The 27,070-nt window shown below is 55.7% G+C and overlaps 1 protein-coding gene across 1 annotated transcript; it reads right to left on the minus strand.

Annotated features, from left to right (window-relative positions):
- On the minus strand, positions 1-25,074 carry LOC119096668 (uncharacterized). The gene is made up of 3 exons (XM_037219560.1): positions 24,906-25,074; positions 7,361-7,583; positions 1-68 (listed from the first exon to the last, which is right to left on the minus strand). The coding sequence occupies exons 1-3, from the start codon at positions 25,023-25,025 to the stop codon at positions 1-3; spliced, it is 411 nt and encodes a 136-aa protein (XP_037075455.1). The 5' UTR covers positions 25,026-25,074.
- Between the last annotated feature and the right edge of the window lie 1,996 nt (positions 25,075-27,070).

Below are 27,070 nucleotides of genomic sequence, written 5' to 3' on the forward strand. Positions count from 1 at the left end.
TCAGCGGGCCGGATCGGTGCCTGTGCGGCCCATGTGCTGCGTCAGACAAGACACCATCTGATCACCAGCTGGAGTAAGACGGGGTCGTTTCAGGGCGGACTCTAACCCATGATAATGACAGTGACATAGTTCGATTGTCTATAACGACGCGTCGTCATTCCTGACCGTTCCAGTTCCAGTGGCAACCGTAAGCGTGCCAACTGATCGACCAAAGCCAGCAATATAATAGCACCCTGGCGCAACCAGAAACGACGCACGTCAAACACCAGCTGTCGTGTCTACGACATGAAGTTGGACGCCATCGCGTCGCGTCGCGAAAATAAGCGTCATCTTATTTTCAACTTTCTCACTGGACAATTGGAAATCGCTACATCGCAAGTGCATGCGACCCGTGCCGTATTTACTTGAGAATCTCATGTCCAGGCCCGAGTACCATCACAACAAGCATCAAGAATCTCCTTTAAAGGTTTACATTTTCTCAATACAAATTTTGACCAGTCAATGCCTCAAATCCATAGAGATGCAAATTAGGTCCGGGCAACCACCCCGCCTCAGATTTCATCAGCTTTGAGCGAGCATATGCGCAGTGGGGTCACTTCAGACGAGCTTACGGCTACCAGATCCGAATGACGTCAGAAGTGCGCCAACACATGCGCGCGCATCTGCGATCGGACTGGCGTTCTCGGGCGCACCGACTGATGCGCTCAGCTTTCGCGATGAATGTACGATCGTGTGCGTTAGGCACAATCCATATATAAAGTGACACGTGTTTTGGAGAAGGTGCACGCGGCGTGCAACCAATATACACAAGTGGTTCTTAAAAAACTACACATGTATACCACATTGCTCCTACCTTGAATACAGCATGCCTCAAGCGTGAATTGTCTTGTTCATGCTTGCAGCAACTGGGAGTTACTTGAGCCTTCCCCTAATGGAAGATAATTTCCCACGTTTGCTGTTTGTTTTCCAATGCAATCGCCAATCCCTTGCTATCGACAAAGGCATGCGGTTACTATTGATACCAATTTCAAACGTTCACTTCCACCCGGTTCTCCAACGCTATCCTGCATAGGCAGAGTTCTTCCTTACCCGCTGCTTTGAAGGGAAGCATGTTGTTCGCTCTGCTATCGTTCGCCATGCACATTAAGCCTCGGCTAGGTTGCAGTACCAGATGCTCATAGTCATCATCTTAATGGAGGGCATTCCCGGCGAAGAGCCCAACAAAGCGGCCCCGCCTGGCAGCCGTGTCAGGACAGAGTGTCGCCGCTCCTTTTGCGCCTCCTACGTCCTGGGGTCTTCAGCAGCCTTCACCAACCGCACCACACAAACAAACCCGCCCGAGCTCCTCAAGGCCGGGAGGATCGTGTGGCCCGGCGGGTAGCGTCTGGGCCGAGGGAGGATGTGTTGCGACATTTGGCAGCGTGCGGCGCGGATCAATCCCCGCACACCGGCGCCGCTCTCACTGCCAGGGACGTTACGAAACGGCTCGCTTCGCTGCCAGTTGCTAACGTGCACCGGGCCTGGCCGCCGGCCAATCGGGGGCTGGCTTCCGCTGCGCGGCGCTGCAGCAGATAGCATCGGGCGTCGCGCCTCAAGTGTGTCCGCGGAGCCCTGCTGTGGCGGCCCGGCTCGCGGCCACGGGCGGCGGCGGGTCCGGCATGGGACGCCGCAAAACGCGACCTCTCGTGTGAACATACGCATTGGCAGCACCCGGGCAGGTAACCGCCGAAAAATACATTACATTACGATGTCTGTACCGGCCTGGCTTCGTGGTAATGCTTCGACGTGGTGGGGCGACATTCCACCACGCCCTAATGTCACGAAGCCGACGCTTGATCCCGTGGGGCAGACAAGTTTACTGCCACGCTACGTGAATAAACAATGGGCATGGGATCCAACAAAGGTTTAAGCCAAATGCACGGGAGTTAAGCCGGTTTGTTCTATGCTGTCCAGTATAAATTTTACCGACAGACCTTGCAGTGTACCGGACAACTGCCTACCCAGACAAATAATGAAGCATAGTAATTTTGTAACAGCATAACAAGGCAAATCTGCGACAGAAATTACCTCCAGCCAGAGGACAGAAAACATCGGCCCCAAACACATACGCACATACGAAATAAATTAGCTCCATATCAATGCTTGGAGAATGAAGAAACGAGAGCGTGAGGGACAGCGTTGCTGGAGGCGAATTCTGACTCCCTACCGACGCAAGGAGCCGATCACGGCCATACAGGCACCGCTGCAGTGTCCGCCCGGCCGGCCGTGGCCAGCTGAGCAGGACAGATCAGCAGCCCCACGCGGACCGCGCAGGGAGTAGAGACAGCAGCGACATATCCATCTGCCAGTCATCCATTAAAGGCTAAAGCGACGGCATTAAACCGTTCTGAACAGTAGAAACGCTATCCTTATGTGGAGGCTGAGTGTTTACGCCGTCATAAAATAGTGCAAGCTTGAGAGGACGTAAATCTGAAATCACGAAACGTGGTCCGAGATTGGGCAGTTTGCTAAATAAACGTGCAGCATCTGGCATTTCGAGCCGGTCATCGGACTTCACTAATTCAGACCCATGAGAGTTAAAGTTCATGCTGTTCGCTCATAATCAGGCCAAATGTAAAGTCCATTGGCTTGATCTGATGCCATGACGTTGTCATTGAATTTCAAAATAAACAGCTTGGTCGTTCCTGGTTCCGTTACCCGCCGACAGGTGGCATGACAGGCACCAGGGCCAGCTCCAGCTTTCTCCCCTGGATGGCCGGGATGGAAGGGGACGGCGCAATTCTGCATGGTCAGGTCCCGCCAGCACTCGACTCTGTGTCAAGGATTAACCTTACGCCGCATACTAGCTCCATGGCAGTCTAGCTTAACGGGTCTTGTACATTGCAACATATTCATATCGTCTGCTGAGAATCCGTCCCCTAACATAACTGCCGTTTCCGAGATGGCCTTTTGGCCGCACATCATCTTTGCTTGCATATCATTGCAAAAGCAGGCGGGAAAACGAGGTACCAAAAATGTCACCTGCTGAATCGTGCGAGTAACACAACACTAAATTTCCGCCTCGCGGGGCGGGGCTGCATTCGTGCGCAATACCATCAACCGCAACGCCGGCTGCTTTCCACCACGGTAGCTTACGCCCTACCGATATCATGGCTTGAACAACAAAACAGCGTAATAGCAACCCTACCTTTTATACCTCATCATCTAAAATTCAAATTTACGAAAGTTCGCTGGGTCGCTGCGACACTGTTCAGAAGCACTACATGTACGCTTGACGGCAGATCTATCTTCAACACCATCTCGTGATCAGAGAAAACACTAGTAACTGCCGTTGTGGCCACCAGGCTGCAGCAGCAGCTCTCTCCGCGAACAGTACCAATGCTTGCGCCGCCTGGGACAGCGACGACGGCGCCACCTAGGATCGCGGCAACGACGACGCCACCTAGGTCATGGCGATGACAGCGCCACCTGAGACCATGGTGACGACGGCACCACCTAGCCCTCCGCCCCACCTCTTGCTCCCTGCATTCATGGTGCTTCCCGAGGGTGTCGTCGCCAATCGATATAAGCCAGTGCTGCCACGTCTGGCGCAGCGCAGCGGCCCATCTGGTCAGGTGGCATGCCATATGAGCGTCGCGCCACCCAGGCCGCGTTCCTGGCATGGTCATCAGCCCGTCACGGCGGCACAGGCGGCGACCCTCGCCATCTGCAGCTTACTTGTTCATGGCAAATGGGTAAACAGGGTACCACAACCATCGTCATTGATGACTCCAGTACGGACGACAACATGCTGGCATGTACGTGTATTTCATGTGCTCTTGTCCCCGGGGCGCCTCTTTACAGCGGCGTCGGCCAAAAATTTGCACGAAAGAAGCACGTGTGCATTAAGTACCTGCGCCATAGCTCACACAGCTCGTCAGCAGATGTACATGAAGTAAGAAGTTTGCATGCTGAAATCTGTCATCAAATAGGGCACGGTTTTGCGTACTTATGTAAAATATTCGTATTGACAAAAGTTCGTCGGGACAAAAGGTCGCAAGCATTAAGTACATATGTAATTGTTTGTTAGCGTTGTAAGTAAACAACTGTTTGGTCACAATACGGTTTTTTGCAGTCCGTACACAAATGTTCGTAAGCACGGACCAGATACAAAGTTTGCAAGCGTAATCGCTTTACGGGAGTTCTTATGGAAAGTGTTCCAGGACACATCAACCATCCCGTTACCACATTATGCGCCGCCAGCTCGCTCATTTCGCGGAGATTAGGGGTGTATTCCCAGTGCACCAAGAACGTTCTGAATGTTTTCCAGCCGGGTTCGCAGCGCGACGCGCTTTCTGTTTACATCGTTTCGAGACACCTTCGCCTTATTCGTAACTGTCGTGGCAGTAACTGCACATACAAACACAAAATATTTTCGTTTGCAGGCACTCTGAATGCTTCTTACAATGGAAACTGCAAACTGCGCTATTTGTAACCTGTTAAAAATTTCTATCAACCGTGGTCGGTGCTGCGCACGCAAAATGACATCATAATGAATCTGCTGCGCCATTTCTGTTGCAAACCGATCGAGGCGCAGAAAAAGATAATGCGCGTCTCTGTGACGTCACGCACCATCTTTGTCGTCCGGTTCACCGCGAACACCCAACGGCGCAGAATTTATGGGGTATCACGTCAAGAGAGATGAAATGTCGACGACATATATTCTTCGTCGTCCTTGTCGCTGTCAATACACCCTTGGTCTCCGCGAGATGATCTGGGGCGGAGGATGCCACCGCGCATTCTGCGCTCCAGGTCATCCCGCGAAGACCAAGGGAAAGCAGCCGCACGTTGTTCTGCCCAAGGTGCAAAATTTTGCTGTACAGTTCTCGCTCAAGGTGCAAAATTCTGCTGCACATCTTTTTAGCTCTATTCGGAGGGCAGTTTTAAAGTTGGAGCATTGGGCAATACTGGGTGGGTGCGAAGAAATTTCTAATCAAAGCGGATACAGCGGTGTATTGTTTCTCTCTGGACTCCGGGCTCCTGTATAGAAACAACTGTGCACCGGACGTGACTGCTGCTCTGCTTAACTTTATCTCTAAACGAACATTTGCGCACGAACGTTGCATACTTGTATCATATATCGCATACAAGCTTTTGCACCAGTAATTTTGTCACACCAACTCTTATCACTGACGAACATTTGCGTACGATCTTTTTCCATGCAATATTTTGTGCGCGGGACAATTCTTGTTACGAACTTCTTCCTGACGAAGATTTCATCACGCGAACTTTATCTTATACGTATTTCTTCATTTCAATATTTTGACCAACGCAGCTGATATGCAACGCACTACCCTGACGAACTTCTGACACATTTTTCTTAAGTACTTTGTCTGAGATCCGTCGGTAACTCACCAAAGCCGCTAAGGCCTCTTAAAGTTCATCCCTTCCCGGCTGATCAGCTACACGCACATTAAACGGATGCCCCCGAAAAAGCTTTTCATTATCATTTTTTCCTAAAATGCACATGTAGCAAACATTCGCCTGAAAGCGCAGATATCGCAATTTCGGCCCTTTTGACCCGATGACCCGGAGTAACTGCACGGTCTTGAGTATTGCTGAGATCGTACCAGAATGCATTGCCCTAATCTTATGAACCAAATGGCATGACCTCCCAAAGGACGCAGCATGAAGCAAAGACTTTGCAAAACTTATACAGCGTTAAGAGCGAACGGTCAGCAAAAAGGCTGATACCATATGGCTCATGGCATTAAGAACATAGCTTGGAGTGCGACCAGTCTCTTCAAATAATGCGCCCCACGTACCCAAAAGGTTTAGTTGTACACCCATCGACATGTTTGGCGAGTGGTAACCTACAGGGTACTGCGCCAATCAGAGTTTGCTTGGTATTTTGCAAAACCAGATGGGAAACATGCAGGTTAAGCCCACACCTGTGAACCTGTCGTAAACCGCGGCAAAGGAACACGCTATGCATTGGTTGTCCCATTACATTTGACAATCAACCGTCACATCCATCATCAGTAACCGCAGCCTTTCCCACAACTTCGAGGGGTTGAAACGCGCTGAAGCCCGTCGGATAAGTCTGCATCAACTTGCCGTAGAAGTACTCCGACAACAGGTGCGTGGACACCACCTGGTGCTGTAGCCAAGAAAGTCTGCTACAACGATACGAATCCGAATACGAAACGAGTGCGAAAGCCTAATGCAACGTTACGAACCTCTCGCATCGTCAAATAAATACCGGCCACCGGGCGTGATGTAAAAATTACGACCAGCGGCCCCAATAATGTTGCTAGGCCACCAACTGCCCCAACAATGTTACTAAACTAATACCAAGTGTTTGTAGCCGCGTCGGGCCTCGCAAGAAAAAAAACATCCAACTCCACAAGCAAGCAAGCAGGCAGGCAGTCTGCGGAGGATGCCTTTCATTCGTAGCTGGCGAACCACTCAGTCTACACCCAGAGAGAGACTCCTGACGCACACTGACACACGCCCAAGCACACCCACGCACACCCCCACAGCCACAACCACACCCACACCCCAACACACCCCCCCCCACGCCCACACCTACATCCACACGCCCACACCCACACCCACACCCACAACCACCCACACACCCACACACGCCCGCACCCACACCCACACCTGGCCTCGTAGCTAACACGCAGTGGAACCACGCCACCGCGACGAACAATCGTCAACGACTTCAGAGAACCCTTCGCCGCGTGCCATCGGCACATTCGAGTCCAAGAACCAGCGTCCAAGCTCCTTCACTCGACGTCATCACCCCTTCGTACCAGTCGTAAAGACAGCAGCAATGGCGGTCACCAGGTAGGCCATCGAAAGAAAGTAACGGTCAGTACAGAGGGATGCCATTTCAGACAAGCCTTTGTCATTCATTCTCGGCCAGAATTAAAACCTCCTTTACTCCGTGCCACCTGGGCTCAACTCCCATGTGCCGTCCAGTTGGCGAGGGCGACTGGACGACACATGATCAGTTCAGGAATTCAGACTCTGAAGTTTCCTAACGAGCTGAAAGCTGACAAATGCATCCGGCCCCAATTCCAGTACCCTGGCTAAATGCCACTTTCGACCTGACCCCCCAGTCCACTCCGTCTGTTCTGATCACCATATAAGATCAGAATATAGCTGAGCAGTCAGCTATATTCAACATCTGACCTGACTATTCAGTCCGCTCCGTCTGTTCGAGCTGACCACAGAATCAGCCATATCCCATGCCTGACCTGACCCTCCAGTCAGCTCAGTCTCATGTCTGTCCTGACCCTCCACTCAGCTCCGTCCCGTATCTGACCTCCCCTCGCCAGCACGTTGCCGGCGGGCTGGTCGGCGCGGTACTCACCCATGACCGGGAACGGCTTGGCCTTGGTCAGGATGGTGGAGCGGGAGAGCGCCTCGCTCGGCGGCTCGCCGGCGATGCGGCCGTGGCGGCTGTGGCCGCTGGTGATGCTGCCGTTCGTGACGCTGTCGCCGCTGCCACCGCCGCCGCAGCCGCCCCCGAAGCCGGCAATGCCGCCATTCGGACAGTCCATAGAATGCGCCACGCAGGCGGGACACAGACTACCCTGGAAGAGGACGACGAACCGGGTCAGCAGATACGCCGGTGGGACACAGACTACCCTGGAAGAGGACGACGGGTTGGGTCAGCAGACCTGGCAGCCGAGGTGTTAACAGAGCCTGTACCGACCACACGCAGAGAGAGAAGCGCCTTGATCCCGATGGCTGGTTGCAACGAGATCACGTGACCCAAGCATTATTGATGTGGGAATCATAATTCAACAACAGCATCTCCAGAGTATATGGACAATTCGAGCAAAAACGTAGTTGTTTTGTGATTTAGAGAATTGGTGACAGGGACTGACTTTAATGTCTTTTCAGGCTAGGCAAAGCTTCACTTTTAGCCAAACAGATTCACTCACATTGTTGCGAACCACTAGCGTGTGACAGGAATATCCGGGATCGCGTTTTGAAGAAGCTTATGTATCGGCACAGTGTTGATACCTTTAGGTATTTGCCGATGCGCGAATGCTTCCATGTTGTGACTGGACGGATCATAATGTGCGAAGGCTGTATGAATATGCATTACTGCCAGTGCCATGCTGCACATGTACATTGAAATAGACTGCGCTCACTGAAAACGTTTTGATTCGAATATGAGCACAGCTGCGGTACACTCAAGGGATTAATTTTTGCCGGGTTTTCTCCTCACGTTATTAAGGTTCTGCAAAGCTTCGGCCTTAGCTATGCTGGCCCTACGGACTATGGTTAAGCAGTAGCAATACTTTACACGCTTGTTTTGGCAAAGCGATGTTTTGGGTCATAACGTAGCCGCCAGAGGCAAAGCGTAAAAGCGATGACACTGCAGCTGTTTGGAACACGTTACACTCACAAAACTGACAATTGGCCCCAGAATTTTCTACCCGTTCCATGCCAAATCAAGCCAAACATGGGTAGGCCCAATCTCTTCACAGGTTTGTTAATTTCTTTTTGTCCCTCTGATTCGTAGCGGGAACCACGGATTTCCATGGGCAAACGGGTTTTGTGTCGTTAAGCCGCCGACGATTAACGTGCCGGGCCAGTGCGGCCTTTTTACCTTTGTTCAATGTCACAAAGTAAGTACTTCATATGGACCCCATTGAAAAAATGACACGCTAGCCCATTAAGACGTGCCGCGCTTAATCCACCAAATTATGCGCCGTTGCTTCATTAGTTGTTCCCGGACATAAACGTCCAACCAACATGCATACTTGGTGGCAGATATCAAAATTAATTGGCAGCGGCCGAGCCGCTCACGCACAAGTTTTCCCTTCCGCATGCTGTGTAGAGGCTGTAATGACAAGCAATGCCAACTGCCCCTCCCACACTTAGCGCGCCTGTGATAAGAGCCAACAACGTGGAAAAACCTAACGTAATTTGCGGAACAACAACAGACCAAGATGTTGTAGCATCTGTTGTGGTACCGCCATCGACACTCAGCTTAGCCAAACACTCAACATACTGGAAAGCCTCTACAGGCGATTTGCTCTGAACGACCCCACCGGCCACATCGCCTGGTCGCTGTAGTCCAGGACCGGGAATACCCCGAAAAACATCGTCCATCCGACATCCCGTCAGCCGGTATCTCCCAGCATCTGACAGCGGCCGCCTTGACGTCACGCGTTCCTCTCGACCGATGATGTCTGGTGTTTTGGGGCGCATCGACTGCGAGGGCATGTGATGCCAGCTGGTGAAGTCGGCTCCAACATACTCGGTGAGCACCACTGGCCACCTACTCAGTCATTTACCACCGAATAGGCCTACGCTGTCGGACGGCTAGCAATCAAACGGACGCGGGCGTGCGCTACACCTGCCGCCCGGCCGCCCTGGCCTCCGATCGACCGGTCCGGTGCAGCCCCGCCTCGCCGCCGCGCTCGTCCTCGACACGGCCCACCGGCAGCTCAGCGCCGCGGAGCAAACACGGCTGACCAGCCCCGCGACGCCGGCTGTCGCGCCCGCGCCCGCCCGGAGCCGGAGCCGGAGCCGGAGCCGGGCGGCGAGGGCGGGGCGGGGCGGGGGCCGGCGGGCGGACCGGCGATCGATGGTCTGGTGACTGTGACGCGCCGCCGGGGCGATCTCCGACAGCCGGCCGGGCGCCGCCGTTGACGTCAACAGGCCGAGCCGGAGCCGGACGTGTCGCCACGCCGGAGACGTGTCAGCCACTCGCTGGGACACGGCAGCTGGTTCCAAACATCCCAGTGACGCGGTCGGATGTGCTTGACTAAGGCCGGGCTCCATGTGGCCAATCTGCGTCATCTCGGGAAGTAAACAGTCAAGTATCAACACGGAGCACGGCGACCAGCTATCCCTCTGCGGCGTGATGTTTTGGCTGTGTGACGAAGGGGGTTGACCGCATTCATGCACCGCGTTCATTTTCTAATCCCGGCATAAAAGCCCTAATTCCACCGTTTTCTTTGTAGGGTTAGTTGGTGAGGGTGGGGATTTCCAAGTTTTTACTCAAAAACGCCCTCCTCCACAAAATGCACCGTAGCAGGATTTGTTTGCTGCGATGGTCACAAACGCCCAGCATATCGGAGAGCAAAAGTTGTCTTCACGCCCGCAGCGCAAATCTTCCGCTTTGACAGATGGATCGAGAGCTCCCGCTAGGTGGAGCAGGTCTCGTTCCGTCGCGCTCTCGTTCTGTTCACCCGCCGGACCAGCGCGTGCTCGGACGAGTGGGCCAGCTCCTCCCGCAAACACACACCCAATGGGACGGGCCTTGCTGTGACGTCATTCCGCCCATCACCAAAACCTCCACCCAGAAAAACACAGCCGATTGACACTTTCGAGAAGCTCACAAGGCTTTTGTGGTTAATCCTTCATGGGAGGATTTATATTCATCCAAGATACCACAGCACGATGTGAATTTAAGGCTCCCATCCCTTCCAATGCTTCAATCCCTTGTACACGAAATCTTGGCTAAGCAGGGCTAGATAGACAGATCCCAAGATGGAGGAGGCTGGTTATTTGGTTACTTCGATTAGTAATTTAACCCTTTCGAAATAACCCTTTCAACAGCTATGACCGTTTCGAGACTCTGATATAAACGACAATGGATAACGGTGGGGGGCAGGACTACGTTAGTCGTACTTGGGCACCCGACCGTCGGGACAAGTCCGCGCGCGGACCGCGTCTGCGGGGTATGTGCCTGGCGTCGGGACGGGGGGCACTTCGGCCCACTCGCGGCCTGGTTCCTGCGTCCCGCCCCTGACAAAACAAGGCGGCCGCGGGGATGCAGGATGAAGCGAGAAAAGCGGATACATAGACGGATGATGGAGGAGTCACATCTGCCATTTGTATTGCATGGGATAACAGCTAATCTTTAATAAAGTACCTACAGTCGACAAATACCTACATGCATATCAGGGTCGGGCCTCTAGAACTGGAGAAGCAAGCGTGATTGATCACACTGGTGTTGGCTCATGATTAGCCAACATATATTAAACAATAAAAAACAACAATACTTAAACGACCAGTTCCGCGCGCACAACTATGTCTTCTTCCTAACCTCAGCCACATAATTCAAAAGGTGACCGGAGAGGAGCAACGAACTTCACACCCACGGGGCCCAAGAATGTGCCGCGTCACTTCGAGGACCAGGCCGGCCTGACGGGGCCGGGTGAGTCCGCCCGCACCATTTTATCCAGCTGCCAGTGAGACAACCCGCTTCTTTTGGCGATATCGATCGTTACATGTGGTGGATATGATTGGTCGGCACTTCCCGACAACAGCGCAATCGATCGGTGCCTGCTGACCACCGCGTGATCGACTGGGGCCTCCTGACCACGGAAATGACAGGGTGGGGCAGGAAGTCTGGCAGGAAATGGCCCGACTTCCTCATGAAGCGGTGTGGTGTAACTGTCCGTGACCGCACGCGCCAGGAACATCTCAGATCGGTGGAATCATCAGCACCCCACGAAAACACAGGCGAAATCGACACCGAAAACGCTTGTTGAACACAGCGCAGGGAGTAACACACATCGATTATCTCGTAGATCATCAGACCGATGACGATTTCGTACACCACACACCACATTCCCAAGCATCTGTTTAACGTGGAAGTGCCATATTGGTGCTAGGTAAGCAAGCAAGTGGCTGATATATACCGACCAATCACAAAAATGTACCGGTCAGGATCTGTCAACTACAGAAGTGATAGGCAGCCGGCGACCACACACCAGTCAGTGTCCAGTGACCACGGAAGTGACCATCTCACTCAAGCGGGTACCCGGTGACTAAGGAAGTGACCATGTCACGCCGACCAGGACCCAGTGACCACGGAAGTGACCATCACCCATCGACCAGTACTTAGGGTCCACAGACGAGACCATCTCACACCGACCAGTACCCAGTGACCACGGAAGTACCATCTCCCGCCGACCAGTACCCCCGTGACCACGGAAGTGACCATCTCACACAGACTAGCTCACCATTCCTTTCCAGGATGTTCACAGCAACTCATATGGAGAGCTGCAAGATGTCAGCAGCAGCCAAACCTGGGATGATGCTGCATTTGATAATAACGACCTCAGCACCCAACGACCGCGGAAGTTCGGCGCCTGCTGACCACGGCACTCATCCTCAGTTCCCGTTGACCAAGGACGTGGCTGGTCAGCACTGGCAGGCGGTCACAGCGGGCCCTCCATCCGGCCTCATTTGGAATGCATCACGCTGCGGCGGCGGTAATGGTGTTGCCGGTCCCCGCCACCGCGCCCCGCCCCGCCCGCGTGGCGTCGCGAGCGGCATCCTGGGGAGCCGACGCCGCCGGAGCAGGGCCGGTCCAGGCTGGTCCAGGTAGGAGAGGGCCGGCCCGGGCCGAGCACGGCAGGTCCAGGCCGAAGAAGGACAGGTCCAGGCCGGGTAGGGTCGGTCCAGGCCGGGCAGGGCCGGCCCAGGCCGGAGCCGGGCCGGTCGGACGTCCGCTCTCCCCTGACGACAGCCCGCCGGTCGTCCGCCGCCGGCCGTTTTTGTACCGACCCTCGAATCGGCCAGACGCCGATCGGCGGCTTAGCGTCATCACAAATAAACACGGCCAGGCAGCCGACACAATCCTGGTCGCGCCTCCCTCTCCAGCAGTTACATCACCGCATGGGCGACGAGGCGGCCGCGCTTGCTGGGAGCCAGCCGTCACGCGCAGCCGCACCTCTCATCTGTCGGCGCCCGCCTCCCACCCGCACTGTCCGGCGGCCACCGAACGCGGCGGCGAGGCCGGCACTGTGCCAGCGGCGCCGCTGGCCGGTACACGTGCACCGTATGCCCAGGGCTCGGGCGCGGTCTGGACCACTTGTGCCCCAGGGCGTGAGTAATGACCCGGCACCGGCGCGAGAGCGGGGCGTCCGGTCAGACGAGGGTCGCAGCCCTCTCGTGCCGCCTGCCAAGACGAGCCGGGCCCAGACCGCAGCGGCTGCCCAAGTCGAGCTCGACCGCAGAGGGGCCGAACCGGACCGGGCCGGCGCGGCCGTGACCTTGGTTGCGTGTCATGGAGCGTGGCCAGCTGGCAGGTGGGCCATGCGCCGCCGGTCGCCGCGGAAGGGTCCAAAACACGGCCCCGCGGCGGAGCGCGGCACGGGGCGCCAAGCCGCCCCGCTAGCCCTGGGTGACGCCCTGCACCGGCGCCAGCAGCCTGCCGTCTCCCAGACCACACCCTGCCCGACGGGCCGGCCTGGCCGTTAGGAGAGCGGCCCGCTGCCCGGAGCTCGGTCTGTAATGTGTCTGGGGCCGTCGGGCGTCGGGCGGCGGGCCGGCGGGGCGGTGGACGGCGGCCGCCGGCGGCGATCACGCCACCTCTGCACACGGCGCGCCGGCCGCCCGGCCCGGCCGTGCGCCGACCGGCGGACGGGCTTAGTCAGAACCCGCCGGCCCGGAGATCCGTCTCAGCCGCGAGCGTCGGGACGGCCCGCGCTGCTGCAGGCCGCGGGAGACAACGGGGAACGTAACGGGCAGCAGACACTTGAAGGAATGCCTTAATCAGAGCCGAGAATTGGCGACATTTTGGAAGCCGAATCGTAGGGCAGGTGGATTCGGATTAGAATATAATGGAATGGACTCGAATACTTACATCAAAATATCGAGCACAAAGCAGTGGAGGACCCAGTCCGATGCCCAACCCCCCTACACGTGTTGTTTGTAGCTTACATGAAGGCAAGGTGAATCCAGATGGTACCTTATGCATGAAATATATTACAACGCCTTTCAGGACTCGGTGTAGCTCTGAGGATTTGTTGACACTCGAAAATGAGCGGGATTCGGGCCATTCAGACCGTCTGAGTCCGAATTTTCAGTCGTAATCCACCTGCCGCGGCGCCGGCCACCCGTCGCGAGAGGAGGGTGGCTCCGGGCCAGCTGTGTGTCCCGACAGCGGACTCGCATGGCCGCCGGACGCCTCCGTGCCGTTCGCTCTTACCTTCCCGGGAACGGTGACAGGCGCAGACCGGTTCTGCTTAACGACGGGCATCATGCCCAGCGTGCGGCTCCTCACTGCACCACACTGCGTCTCTCCGGTCGCCGCGTCCCTCGCTCGCCGCCTCCCCCTCCGAGCCAGCGCCGACGAATGCCCCGACCGCCGCCTGCGCGCGCGGCTCCTCCGCACGGCGCGGTCACGTGACAGGCCCCAGCGCCGCCGGCCGGCTCACGCGCAGGTCACGTGGGCCACACCCACCCGGCGCCGGCGCGGCGCGGCGCGGCGCGGCGCCGTGCGTGGGAGCGGAAGGGCACGCAGCTGGGTGACTTCCCCCGCTGTTGGTATGGGACACGGCCGGGGTCGTTCCTCCCGCGAGCGATCGATCACACACTTGATCGCCAGCTGACTGTGCCAGTATGCCGGTCACGCCGCTCCACGGTGGAGTGGCGCAGATGAGAGCCAGCTGACCGTGCCGGTATGCCGGTCACGTCGCTCCACGGCGGAGTGGTGCAGATCAGAGCCAGCTGACTGTGCCGGTATGCCGGTCACGCCGCTCCACGGTGGAGTGGCGCAGATGAGAGCCAGCTGACCGTGCCGGTATGCCGGTCACGCCGCTCCACGGTGGAGTAGTGCAGATGAGAGCCAGTTTACCGTGCCCGTATGCCGGTCACGCCGCTCCACGGTGGAGTGGCGCAGATGAGAGCCAGCTGACTGCGCCGGTATGCCGGTCACGCCGCTCCACGGTGGAGTGGTGCAGATGAGAGCCAGCTGACCGTGCCGGTATGCCGGTCACGCCGCTCCACGGTGGAGTGGCGCAGATGAGAGCCAGCTGACCGTGCCGGTATGCCGGCCACGCCGCTCCACGGTGGAGTGGCGCAGATGATAACCAGCTGACTGTGCCGGTATGCCGGTCACGCCGCTCCACAGTGGAGTGGCACAGATGATAGTCCGCCGGGGTAACGGCCGCGGAAGCGTGCCTGTAGCTGGCCTGGCCATTCAACAAGAAAACAGCCAGAAATGCGGCAATGAGTAGCAATTATTGAATGGGACCATCATTTTTGCAGCTTAAAACATATATAGTTTATCCGGGTACACACTGGTCCAGTGTCAAGTCGGCACCGTTTTCGCAGCGTGCAGCCACCGTGGAAAGTCAATAGTGAGAGCATGCCACTACTTGAATGCACAGGCGAAGCCAAGGGGATGCCCGGGGGGGGGGGGGGGGGGCTGTCCCAACATACTGATTTTTCGCTTTCACCATAGATGTCTGCGCTTCTGCTTGAATGGAAATTGGATGAATTCGTGATGTGATCTTCCACCTGTATGACGATCTCTTCATCTTAAAGTCAACCCCCCCCCCCCCCCCCCACAAACGAGGGTGATGCGATTTGGCACCATCGCTGAAGCACCTCGCACCAATAAAAAAATGTTAAGGCGCATAAAATCTCTACGAAGGACGGAAATCCACACACTGTCCTTCAAAAGTCACCGGCATCCCCTATCTGCTACGTCATTTTCGAAGAATTACAATCACTTTCCATGGTATAGGCGTGGCCTTTGTCGGCAGCGCTTTGTTCCTTTTGTCCAAAATCCTGGCCATCTTTCCTAGAGGATTCTCCACGACCCTGGTGTCCGCGATACAACAGATAACCACTGACGTCCGTGAAGGTCAGCTCGCTCAGCCCGCTCTCGGGCCACCTGAAGCACCTGTGGCGCGCGCTTGCCGGCCCCCTGCGCGTTTTGACAGGTGACAGCTGCTCAAACACGCCAGAGGGTCAACGCCTGCTCAAACACGCCGACGGGCCAACAGCTGATTGTGTGCGTGCAGGCGCGCAGCAACGGTCTAAAAATGCGGGGTTCAATCCCCTGTCCGGGTTAATTCTTTTCGAGCATCATCATAACCTTAAAAGTATCTCATAAATCTATCTCGCATTCCCCAGCAACTAAGACGTGCAATGTTCGCAAGTAGCGTGCAGTACTAACTGATGCAAAAGTCAATGATCATCCACAGGACAATTGCAAACACGCGTCTCGGTCTCCTTCCTCTTACACCTACATTCCCATCAAAATTAACTACGATATTGACCTCGTTAGCGTAAAATGGCCACGACCGCCATTACCATTCATTACACGCTGTCATTCATTGAAGCTCCATTCTGAGCTGCATGTCAGCAGCGTCACGTACACTCGGCAGCAGCGACGGTCCCCGCTAGGCTATAACAATAGTGTCAACGTGAGCCTCTGACGAACGTCGAAACTTTCCGCGCTCCAGCTGGCTGCCGGAGCCGGGCGCCATGGCGACAGGCTCCGTGGAAGGGTACGGGCACGGTGTGAGCGCGTGCTCGCCGCCCATTGGCCGAGGTGAGCGCCCGATGACGGGGCGGCGCACTCACGGCGGCAGCGTCGTGCGGTGATCTCGTTGCGACGGACGAGTAGCGGTTACCGCTCCCTGTCGCCTTGACTTTGACGACTCCGCCGCAGACCGGCGTCATGCGGTCACGACCGTCTCCCGGGCCTTCAGCCGTCGACTGTGACGTGGCCGCGGCCGTGACGTCACGGCCATCGAGCGAGCCGCCCGGTCTGGTGCCGGCGGGCCGCGCTCGGTGCACGTGTACCGTATGCGGCCGCGGTCGGGGAGAGGCTGATCCCAGCCGACGAGGCGGCGCCGACACCAGGGGATGGCGGGGAAAACGACGGGGCGCCCCGCCGCGGCGCGGAGCCGGCCGGTCCCGTCCCCGACAGCCGGGCCGTCGACCGCCGCGGCCGGTCCGCCGGCCCCGTGGCCGCTCGCCGAGCAGAGAGCAGAGCAGACGCAAGGAATGAATGACTCGCTGCCACCAGGGTGAGGGTGGAGACTCTCATCCCCAACCGGCGAGACACCGCTCACCGGGCGGTGATCACCGGTACATGCCGGACTGCCAGTCGGACGGCTGCACCCCCAGAAGTCTACACGCGGGAGGGGACGCGAGACGGATGAGGGAGGCATCGTCGCCCTCGGTCCCGCCATTTCCAGCTGGGCCAGCGCGGTCCGGTTTGCTCTACGAGCTGCGCAGAGCGAGCGGCAGCGCCAGCCGGCGTCGGGCCGGTTACATAACGTTACGACCGAGAGCGGGAGGCGCAGCGGAGGGTAGACGTGGCACGCGTGCGTCACCGTTTTATGGTGCGGGGTGCGGGGTGCGGGCCGGAGCCGGCGCCAGTGCCGTCGGACCGGACCTTCGCTCCCCCGGTTTCGAGTAGCGCCCCGGGCGCCGCGGTCAGCGTCAGGCGACGCCAGCCTCGGCCACCGCAGCGCGGCTCGGGGGGCTGATGCAGCAGGGGCGCAGGCTTGGACAGCAGGCCATCAGCCTTCCTCTCGTTTGCCTACGATATTTGCCCAAACGCCACGCCGACCAATCGCGGTTTCACAGAGTGTGGAGGAAGCGACCGCTTGAACGATCCGTGTACGTAAGACGACTCAATCACGAGTAACAAAAGAAATCAACCGAAGGCAAACTGCCGAGATAAAGCCAAAGACAGAATGCCGCCGAAAACGATCAAAATGGAATAACTACATGAAACATAACATAGGCAATGAGAAGCACAATGGCCGTACTTCAGGCTAGGCATTCCACATCGTACCACGCACGTGGATAACCATTGCGATGCTTGCGATGATCACAGATCTGGGACGCCACAAATCCAGCGGGCAAACTGTTCAACGACTTCAGGTGAAAGTGAAGGACGGCGCACGGTCAGGGTGCGGTGAGAGACCGTTAGACGCGTCACTACAGCCGCCATATTTGTCTCATTCGGCGACGGCATCCCCGGCGGGCGTGTTCGGACTGGAATGGCTGCCCAATGGCTGCAATCCCCGAGGTTAGTTCAGCTGGTTGGCCAGTGCTGGAGCAGCTCTCCTGATCAGCCAGCGCGTGTCCACCTCTACCTCATCAGTCAGCGCGTGTCCACCTCTACCTCATCAGTCAGCGCGTGTCCACCTCTACCTAATCAGTCAGCGTGTGTCCACCTCTACCTCATCAGCCAGCGCGTGGCCACCTATATCTCATCAGTCAGCGCGTGTCCACCTCTACCTCATCAGTCAGCGCGTGGCCACCTATATCCCATCAGTCAGCACGTGTCCACCTCCACCTGAACCAGCGGGCAACTGTTGCAGCGGATAACCGAAAGCCGGCAGATTCAGAAGTCTGGAGACTCCGTCACGTTCACTTCGCAATCTTCCCGTGCGCGACATTTTGCAATGCAAGCCAATGCACTCAACATGTACACCTTGGCACACTGCCCGTTCCCATCCACGTGCTGGAGGTCCGGCAGGGCGGCGCGCGGATTCCATGGTGGCGGCGCCCAAGCGGCGCCCCTGGGGGCTGTGGCCGGATGCGCCGAGGGCACGCTATCGGGACACGCGCCGTGACGTGCGTTACCCGTCGGACTGGTCAGGGCGGGGGCCGATAGCCGGGCTCGCAGCTGGCCCGGCCACCTGTGCGGCCGCCACTGGGGAGGGGCACACAGCCGCCTGCTCCGACAGCCCGGTCCGCCAGCCAGCCAGCCAGACGGTCCGGGACGGTGAGACCGACCACCTGGTGACGCGTCACGACAGATTAGACTTTACTGCTGGTTTGGAAAAATTGAACTCGTTCGTCCTGGCGACGGGATATCGATCACGTTCCGACCTGTCGTTGGCCCAGTCAAGGCCGGGCGAGCATAAACCTGTCACGTAAAGATGAGCTGTGTTAACTGTAAAAGACTGTAAGCTACACGTGAAGCTGACAACTGTGGCCTGTGAGCTGTATCTAGCCCAAGGATCTGCTGGCCGTGCGATCGAATCAAAACCTCCCATACACCAGGGACGTAGAGCATAAGTAAATGGGTTTCGGGAAGGGGAAAGGCGTTCTTTCAAGCGTTCCACAAAATTTGGTGTTCAGACCTCTAGCGATTCTATTCTCACGTGTATGCGCCGAGGACGAAAGGTCTCACCTTGCAACGTGTTTTTATCGAGCTTGTGAAATTTTTGGTCTCAACGTAATTACCTAATGCCATAAAACGGGTAGCAGTGTGTGACAGAGATCTGTTCGCTCCCATCTCGTCCACATTACAACACATCTTGGTGTCAATCATGCTTTAGACTCCGCTGGCTGCACGCGACGTTGATGACCTGCAAGGTGGCTAGGTCGAGCGAGGCAGGCAGAGCTATGGTAGCGGCACGGCACTGGGAAACGCGCAACTTCAGTTGGCCAACAGCATTACTCAGCGTGATCTGATAATTGGTCTAGTGGAACCAAGTCCGAAGCATGGCGATGATCCGTCAACAAACAGAAACGCGAGCATGTGAGAACTTCAGGCGAGTCATCATGAGCATCGAAGGAATTCTGGAACCCAACCCTCATGCCAACGCATCGTCAGAACTTGCAAACCTTCCACACGCCAAAGCACACCAGCAGCGGGCCACCGTCTCAGCTCACAACCACGCCACCATTTCTGACGGCGCTCATCGGAACCGAAGTGCGCACGGCGGCCAGCGCACGGCGCGGCCGGGTCAGCCGGCGGAGTGTCGTCCGGCCGGCCGGGAGAGCTGGGCGCTGCTGCGCGGCTCGTGGCCGGCACCGGGGGATGACCAGCGGCCTGCCGCCGGCCCCACGTACAAACAGCGTGATAAGGTCAGGGTCAGCGAATCTGGGCCAGCCGGACGCGCTGGCGGCCGCTCGGCACGCGCCCGGACGGCACCCAGCAGCTCCGCTCCGGCTGCCGGCGGCGGGAGACCGCCGCCAAATGGCGCACGCCTTCCGACTGAAGCGTCATCCGTGCGCGGGCACTCCGGGGTAGCACGAAGCCTGCACACGTTGTCAACGCCCGGGCTTTACTACGAACACGAGGTATGCGGAAAGGTTATCTCTCCAAGTGGAAACCGACATGACGCAGGCACTGATGAAATGCAGTCCAAAAGAAAACGTCATTGTGCCGCAACATTTTTGTTAGCAATGAGCAGTGGAATAAACACGACACTTGTCGTTAGGCTGATGCATCAGTCGCCAATGTGTCTCAGCGTGACGAGGGCACTCTTTTTCACTGAGACGCCCTGAAATGACTGTGCTCTTGACTCGGGGAATAATGAGCTCCACCCTGAAAGCTTGGAACGTTGTCATTAAACGCCATTGCGCAATGCGTACGGCGCCACATCTACCGTGAACCAGCAGGAGTGCTGACAAACTCGGACCTCTCGACGGGCACAGGACTGGGAGGCGAGTACGTGAGTGATGTGAACTGCGTGAGTCATGCGAGTTATGCGAGTTCCGTGGGTATGTGAGAACAGCCCTCATACGAAAACACTGATCAAAGTGAGCTGATGCCTCATCATTGATGACATGTGTACACACGTCTGGATCCATCACATGGATCGACCGCCCATGGAGCCAACACAGAGTATATCGTCAACCTCACCCATCCTTAACAAGTTGTCTGGGAGAACAGCCAAGTTGCCTAACGGCAAATTCGAAGTTCAATAAGATGACACCACGGCCACGCAGACAATAAGGGTAAGTGATCGGGCCTAGCGAAGATATTGCATAATTCCATCATTCTCTAGGCTTACACGAAAATCTCGATTACAAAACATTGCCATATTTGTCAGGAATTTCTGATCATGCTGAAACAATGCGGTAATGGTATGTCTAACAGAAACCTTAGGGGACAAGAATGAATCGTTGGCATTGTCATTGCGTTTGTGCTTTCGTTCTTAGTGTTGCCGTCCAAGACCAATGGCAAAAGTTATTACTTCAGTTGTCTGGATTCGTTGTGATCAAAAGCCGCTCTTTACCACAATGTTTGTTCCGAGAACCAATAAAGTCACAAAACAATTTAGGTAGGCTCCGCCCCATTAACGTTATTCACAACGACGACGAGCGGTCTCTCAAACAACCTCTATCTGCCTCTATCAAACTTCTCACCATTCGGTGAAAAAGAGACACCCAATGTAAGACAAATACTTTTTTAGAGCAGGTCTGGGACATCAGTGCCAAACGCATGCCATAGACCACAGCCCGCCAAGCGCCACTAGAGCGAGATGGGACAATTTTATTGGAAAGATGACGTTGCAAAATGATGTAGCTTTGAAAAAGATCAGACAGCAAACGCAGCTTTACACATCAAAACGTCAGTCTGTTGGCCTGTTATTACCTTACGGCGGACGTCATAAGTGAAGGTTTTTACAAGGTCTGTAACGTACGGCGAGGTACGTTGCATGAGTGAAAAGTCTGTGACAGACTGTATGTGACATTAATGATAATGATGGATGCCGTATTTTAAGGAAAACTGGGAAAATTACATCAGTATGCCAAACAAATTCACCAGACTTAAAAGCTATGGTAACATTTTCCTTGAACCATTTGCTAACAACCACTTCGCTTTTCTTGCACATAGCGTGCAAAGGCTATCACGAGGGCCCCTCCTTGTAATTTATAGCCAACGTCTGGGTGACCAGGGTCGCCAGGGTCACGTTCGCAGACAACTCTTCTTGCCGCACACCGCCCCAAACTTTCCAGCTAATAGCTATCCCATTAAAAACACGCAGACAGGCAACCATCCCTTTCAAAGCAACATCAAAAGGACGCCAAACGGACTGATACGTCCTTTCATCTAGCGCATAACTCCCACTCATACGGCTCGCCGCCAACCAGCTCCAATGCCACCTCCTTGAGCCGCTGACTCGTGCGAAGCAAAAAACGCCGCTAGCTGGTGTCGGAGCTGGCGTGACCAGACCAGCGCTGATCCACTCCGCCAGGGGGCGCTGATCCACTCCGCTCGGGGTGCTGATCCCCTCCACCAGGGGACCGTTCGAGCTGGCGTGACCAGACCAGTGCTGATCCACTCCGCCAGGGGGCGCTGATCCACTCCGCTCGGGGTGCTGATCCCCTCCAACAGGGAACCGTCGAAGCTGAGATCGGAAAGTCCGCTCACGTGGCTCGCACTGCGACACAGCGACTGAGGCCGTACGTGGATTAGAGGAACACAGCGGCAGCCGGGTCAGGAAGTCCTCTTCACGAGGCTCGAGCCGTTGGGGGCGCGTCCCTCCCGCCCGGTCAGTGAAGGAGCGCCGATACGTAATCAAGCGGGGAAGCCTGCACTCACTGCTCGACGTCCGATTAGGAAGGGTCACGCCAACCAATGTCAAGAGGCGCGTGACGCATTACACCACCGCGATGGAGGGCTCCTTGCCACGGCCTCGAGTGTCGGTGCCGCCTCATCCGCAACCCCCTGTACCGCTTCACACTACTGCCAAGTCAACGTCCGCCCCCGAACGGTGCGAACCTAGCCGCTGGCGGTAAAACACGTGACTGAGAGTCGCGTTGCATCCTGCAATCGTCCGGGTAGCGATCAGCGCTCGCGCCGGTCGACGCGTCAACGGATGAGGTACTCGTCCGCGGCGGGTAGCCGACGCCGTGCCCAGTCGCGGAAGCCATGCGGGCCGCCGCAGCAGCGCCACCTAGCCGGCGCTGGGAAAGCCGCGGAGAAAGCGGTGCAGAAAATAGCAAGGCCCTCCGCCGTGACTCAAGTGGTCGCGCCGCCGGCATGATGCAACGAAACCCCGGATAAAAACTTCCGGGGGAGACTATGTGTGAAATGGAAAAAGCGGCAAGATAGTGGGTGGTGGTGCAGCGTGTCATGTAACGTTCCGCCCGTCCACTGCATGACGGTTAGTCAGCTCTGGCAAACACGGGTGATGAAATCTTGACATCGTCCCGCCGATGAAAAGCTCGCAAGACCTTGACAGCAAAATGATGGACATAACGGTATAATTCATATAAACAGACATCTGGAAAAGAGAGAGCCTCCATGGCTCATCGAGGTTGACCTAGATCAGACTCACACGCATCCTTGTCATAAATTCTCCCACCTGACCCGCCTGAATTTAGCTATAAGTGAGATCCTTAGATCGATAGAGCTTTCCAAACGATTTTAAATATTCCTAGAGGGAGACTTTCTTCCTACATGCCTGCGTCAAGTGTCTTACTTGATACGGCACTGTCTCAACGTATGTCCAATCACGGCGTCCGTCTCCAACGCAGCGCTGTATGCTCCGCTCGCGATTCCAGCAGAGCGTGCCGCAGCTGGAGCGCTGTTCCCCGGGAGGGTGGCAGACCCAGCTTGCTGCGCGCGGGTGTGGCACCACTGCAGGGCCACACGTCTTGCGCTGGCGCCGCGGCACCCGTCCAATGGTGGCGGTCCAAGTCACAGGCGCCTTCTGACCCGCAGTGATGCGACTCACACCCACCAATCACCGACGGGTCGCCGGTCTCCGTGCCCCCGCCGGCCTACTGCGACGCTGGACCGCAGCGCGCGCCGCTGGACGCTAGCATCGAACGCGATCCTCGCTGTGATTGGAGCATTCGTCGTGGGCGTATTTTCACCGTTGACCCCGAACTGGAGTGGCAAGTGACTGAACATTGGTCGGTTCAAATACGCTTGATGCGCGCGGCTGCACAGTGGGTAAGTAGCCAGCGCTCAAAGCGGCTCGCGTGAACCCAAATTTACAGCATTTGGGCCCGGAGGGCACCGCATTCACCAACGATGCTGACTAACACAACACATGCTTAATGTTCCCATACGTGGGCCGACTACCGACCGACATGTATGTATCAGGTAAATACATAGCTTATGCCCAGATTGATGAAATAAAGCCGAAAGAGCGATTTGATTGCACAGTGGTTGAACTATCGGCATCACGCAAGACAATCGAATACACAAGGCGAGGCTGTGCCAAACCGGGCTGGCCAGCAGATAACTTTCCGAGAGTCCGAGGAGGATCCGCCAGGTCTGATGTCTCGCAACGATCAAACATGCCGCGCAAGCAACGCAACTTGTGAAAACACCAAAAAGTGGAAGAATTAAACACAAAGCAGCTTGCCAGTAAACCCCATTTTCAGTAAGTCACGAATTCCATAAGATGTGCGCCACATCGTTGAAGCTGCCGATTGCCTCTTACAGTGGTCGTGTCAGGTCAGATCAACTGAGGCCGTTTGTAATTGCTACGCACAATCCCATCAGTCACGTCAAAACCTGCTTCCCGCATCTCCGTTGGAGAGCTCCGGTCAGTTCAAACCTACCCCTGCTACTGTTCTTCGCTCTGAGGTCTCCGTATTACCTTGAATGACCGGTGTGACACTTTGTGTGTAACCGATGGTAAAAGGCGAGAATCTCAGTAGAATCACGTGCACTTTGCAGGGAGTGTTCCACATTTGAAAGGGGTTATGAACTAAAATATCCACCTTGATGATCATTCGGTGCAGTTGACAGCCCTGCCCTTCTTGAGGCTTAAACCCCCACAGCCTCTGAGCTACACGCCCGCGAAAATGTGCAAACTATTTCGAGAAAACTATTCCCAGGTCACGTAAGCACCCATGACGTCATAATAATGCCATTCAGATCCTGCCATTCCATGAACCATGCGCAGATCAAGGCCAAACAAATACAATTGTTGATTCGTTTATATCTGACGTTCGTAGGCACGACTGCCAGATACAGCAGGCATAAATTGGCTCTCAGCAATGTTTTGCTAGGTACGATGACGTAACCAAACAATGACGTATTGAGGAGCATGTTTACTAAACAGAGAAGCTGTGTTGTCTGGAGCATTCATTTCCACTTTAAAGTATACCGACAGTCATAAAGGAGCCTATTTCATCACATCTGATGCCTCAATATCTTCAAATGTGGGGCATTCCCCTTAAGAATTTCACCTTTATAATTTCATTGTCGAGCATATGGTAGAGGACGGGGACGGGGAAACTGGACGGAAGACTCGCTGTTATTCACATGGAAGATATTCACAAAGAAAGCTTCAACAAAACATCAGACATTCTTGAAACCCTAATCTAGAAACCCTGTGCGTTGGACAAACTGGCATACATGTCAATCAGCTGACAGGAGGCCGAGCGGGGCAGCAGCGCGCTCCAGCTGGGCTCCTCACCTCGAGCCAGAGATGCCCGGCCGCCTCCACCATCGCCGAGAGTGACCCATCAGCGCGTGACCTGGGCCCAGGCCGCGCCGACCGCCCGGGGCCGGCCGCCATCGCAGGACGCAGCACCATCGAGCCAGACCCGCCTTCGGACGCCGCCGTCACAGACTCGCTCGCAGTGTCGACTGACCCTCCGACCTCACCAGCGCCGACTGAGCGACTGCTACCTCGCGCGCGGGCGCGGCCAAAGGCGCCGCCTGCCACGCCGGGTCACCGGGTGATGCAACAGCCGCTGGTCATGGCCGACTGACGTCAGGCGGAAGAGGGACGTGAGCACCGCCCGCTGGGCTCAGCTCCGTCTGCGAGCTCGTGCGCTTATGGGTGGGGAATGCGGGTAAGCCAGGTGGTGTAGCGGTAACGCCAGCTGCTCACGAAAGAACAGCATGCTGCACACTTTTTCTCTGCACGTGACTGTTCCGGTTGTCACACGTGTCCCCTGAACGTTCCCGGCAGCCGCGCCGCGGTACCAGCTTGACCGGCGCGATGACCACGGACACACTTGTGGCCATCACAGGGCTCACTACCTGGGCGTCACAAGCAATCCCACTTACTAAAAACATGGCATCGCATTAAAAATGACCACCGCATTGTCACAGCTGGCACCAGTCATCGACGTGGCTGGCAGTGACCTCGTTACGATAGCGCCCAGCCTTCCCAGTACCACGCGCCGAGCTCGGTCACAAGTCACACCTGACGCAAAATCATCACGCGGTGTCGCTATTACACCAGCAAGGCATCGGTTCGGAAATTCAGCTAAGCCTTGGCAAAACAACCCCCTCAAGTGGGGAAATCTGCGGCAAGCCGGGTCAGCTGATGACGTCTTGTGACGTCATCAACGGATTTTCCGATTGGGAAGAAACACACCTTCATCACAGACCTTAAACCATATTTTATCCGGAGAGTGGGAGGGGGGGGGGGGGGACACATTTCTTAAGGCAGACCAAGGCGCGCTTTGTGGGTGGCATGCCACGACAGGCCTCTGTATTTCCAGAGGCATGCGCTAGCATACACTTATTCCTTCTAAGGAAACCGATCTTCCAAACAAGATCTCATACGTAATAAAAAAACAAACATTAGCCGTACCCACTACAGGCTGGACCATGGGTTATGTAACGAAGGTCATGCCCTGGCAAATCGACGCAGGCTTCAGTACCGCAATCAATGCAGGTTTACTTATGTGATAGCTGATACTCTGCTGTCAGTCAAGCGTTATATGCTAAACGCACAACTATCGCAAGGGCAGATCAAGGTTTAAGAGGCGGATCCAGGAAAGCATCTCACCGAAGGGGAGGACAACAGCCCAGACTTTTTCTTAGAAGGCTTGAACCTTTTGTTTATTAGTAACAACGACACTCCAGCACAGATCAAAGGTCACAGGTGTAGCGAGATCAATCACAGGGGTGGTGCCGGCTAAATAAATATGGTCACGAGTAGGAGTCGGCTTGATCGTACGCACATTACCACCACCAGCTATGCGTTTTTCCCGTCCTGCACCAGCTTGGTATAGCCTACCTTTGCGACTGATTGGGGGTTTCGTCGCAGGCGGGCGTAGGCAACACAGCGCGGGATAGCAAGATAAATATCAGCTCTCGCATTGTGACGCTCTGATGAATGTTAGGTGTTATATTTACACCAGGGGTGCAGTTTGCTACTCAGTTGGAAACTTGCCTCTTCCTCTCCCCAAAATTCACCTAAACTTGGGCTTCAGCCCCGCACCCCCCCCCCCCCCCATCCAACTTTGAGAAGAAAGTGAGCAAAATCCAGGGAAAAACCTGATGTTGGCATATTCCTCTCCTCCCCATCCCACTAATATTGCGAAACTACTCCCTTGAATTTACACCAATTTGCAATATCTTGCTATCGCCATCGATTCGGAACAGCTGGCATATATCTCTGGGATCAAAATGGATACGTACAAGAACAAACACGAAAGGTTCCGGGAAATCTGAAAGTTCCTATCAGACAACTACGAAAGGTTTCACTTCATGTCACCCTGAGCGCGTCACAAACGTTTTTCGAAATTTTCGTCAAGCTAAAACGCTTTGTTTAGAACAGTCGTTTTCGTTCAAAACCCAGTCTGGCAAAATCGGTTCAATACAATCATGGACACCAGGGGT

Source organism: Pollicipes pollicipes, unplaced genomic scaffold (genome assembly GCF_011947565.3).
Source record: "Pollicipes pollicipes isolate AB1234 unplaced genomic scaffold, Ppol_2.1 Scaffold_4295;HRSCAF=5057_pilon_pilon_pilon, whole genome shotgun sequence".
Taxonomy (NCBI): domain Eukaryota; kingdom Metazoa; phylum Arthropoda; class Thecostraca; order Pollicipedomorpha; family Pollicipedidae; genus Pollicipes; species Pollicipes pollicipes.

Excerpts from the sequence above, each read along its gene's own strand:
- LOC119096668 (XM_037219560.1), bottom strand. The coding sequence starts at position 25,025 with ATGGTGCTGCGTCCTGCGATGGCGGCCGGCCCCGGGCGGTCGGCGCGG. Across the intron at positions 7,584-24,905 it reads CCGGGCATCTCTGGCTCGAG|GGTAGTCTGTGTCCCGCCTG; the intron begins GTGAGGAGCCCA and ends GTCCTCTTCCAG. Across the intron at positions 69-7,360 it reads CAAGCCGTTCCCGGTCATGG|CTGGTGATCAGATGGTGTCT; the intron begins GTGAGTACCGCG and ends GTCTTACTCCAG.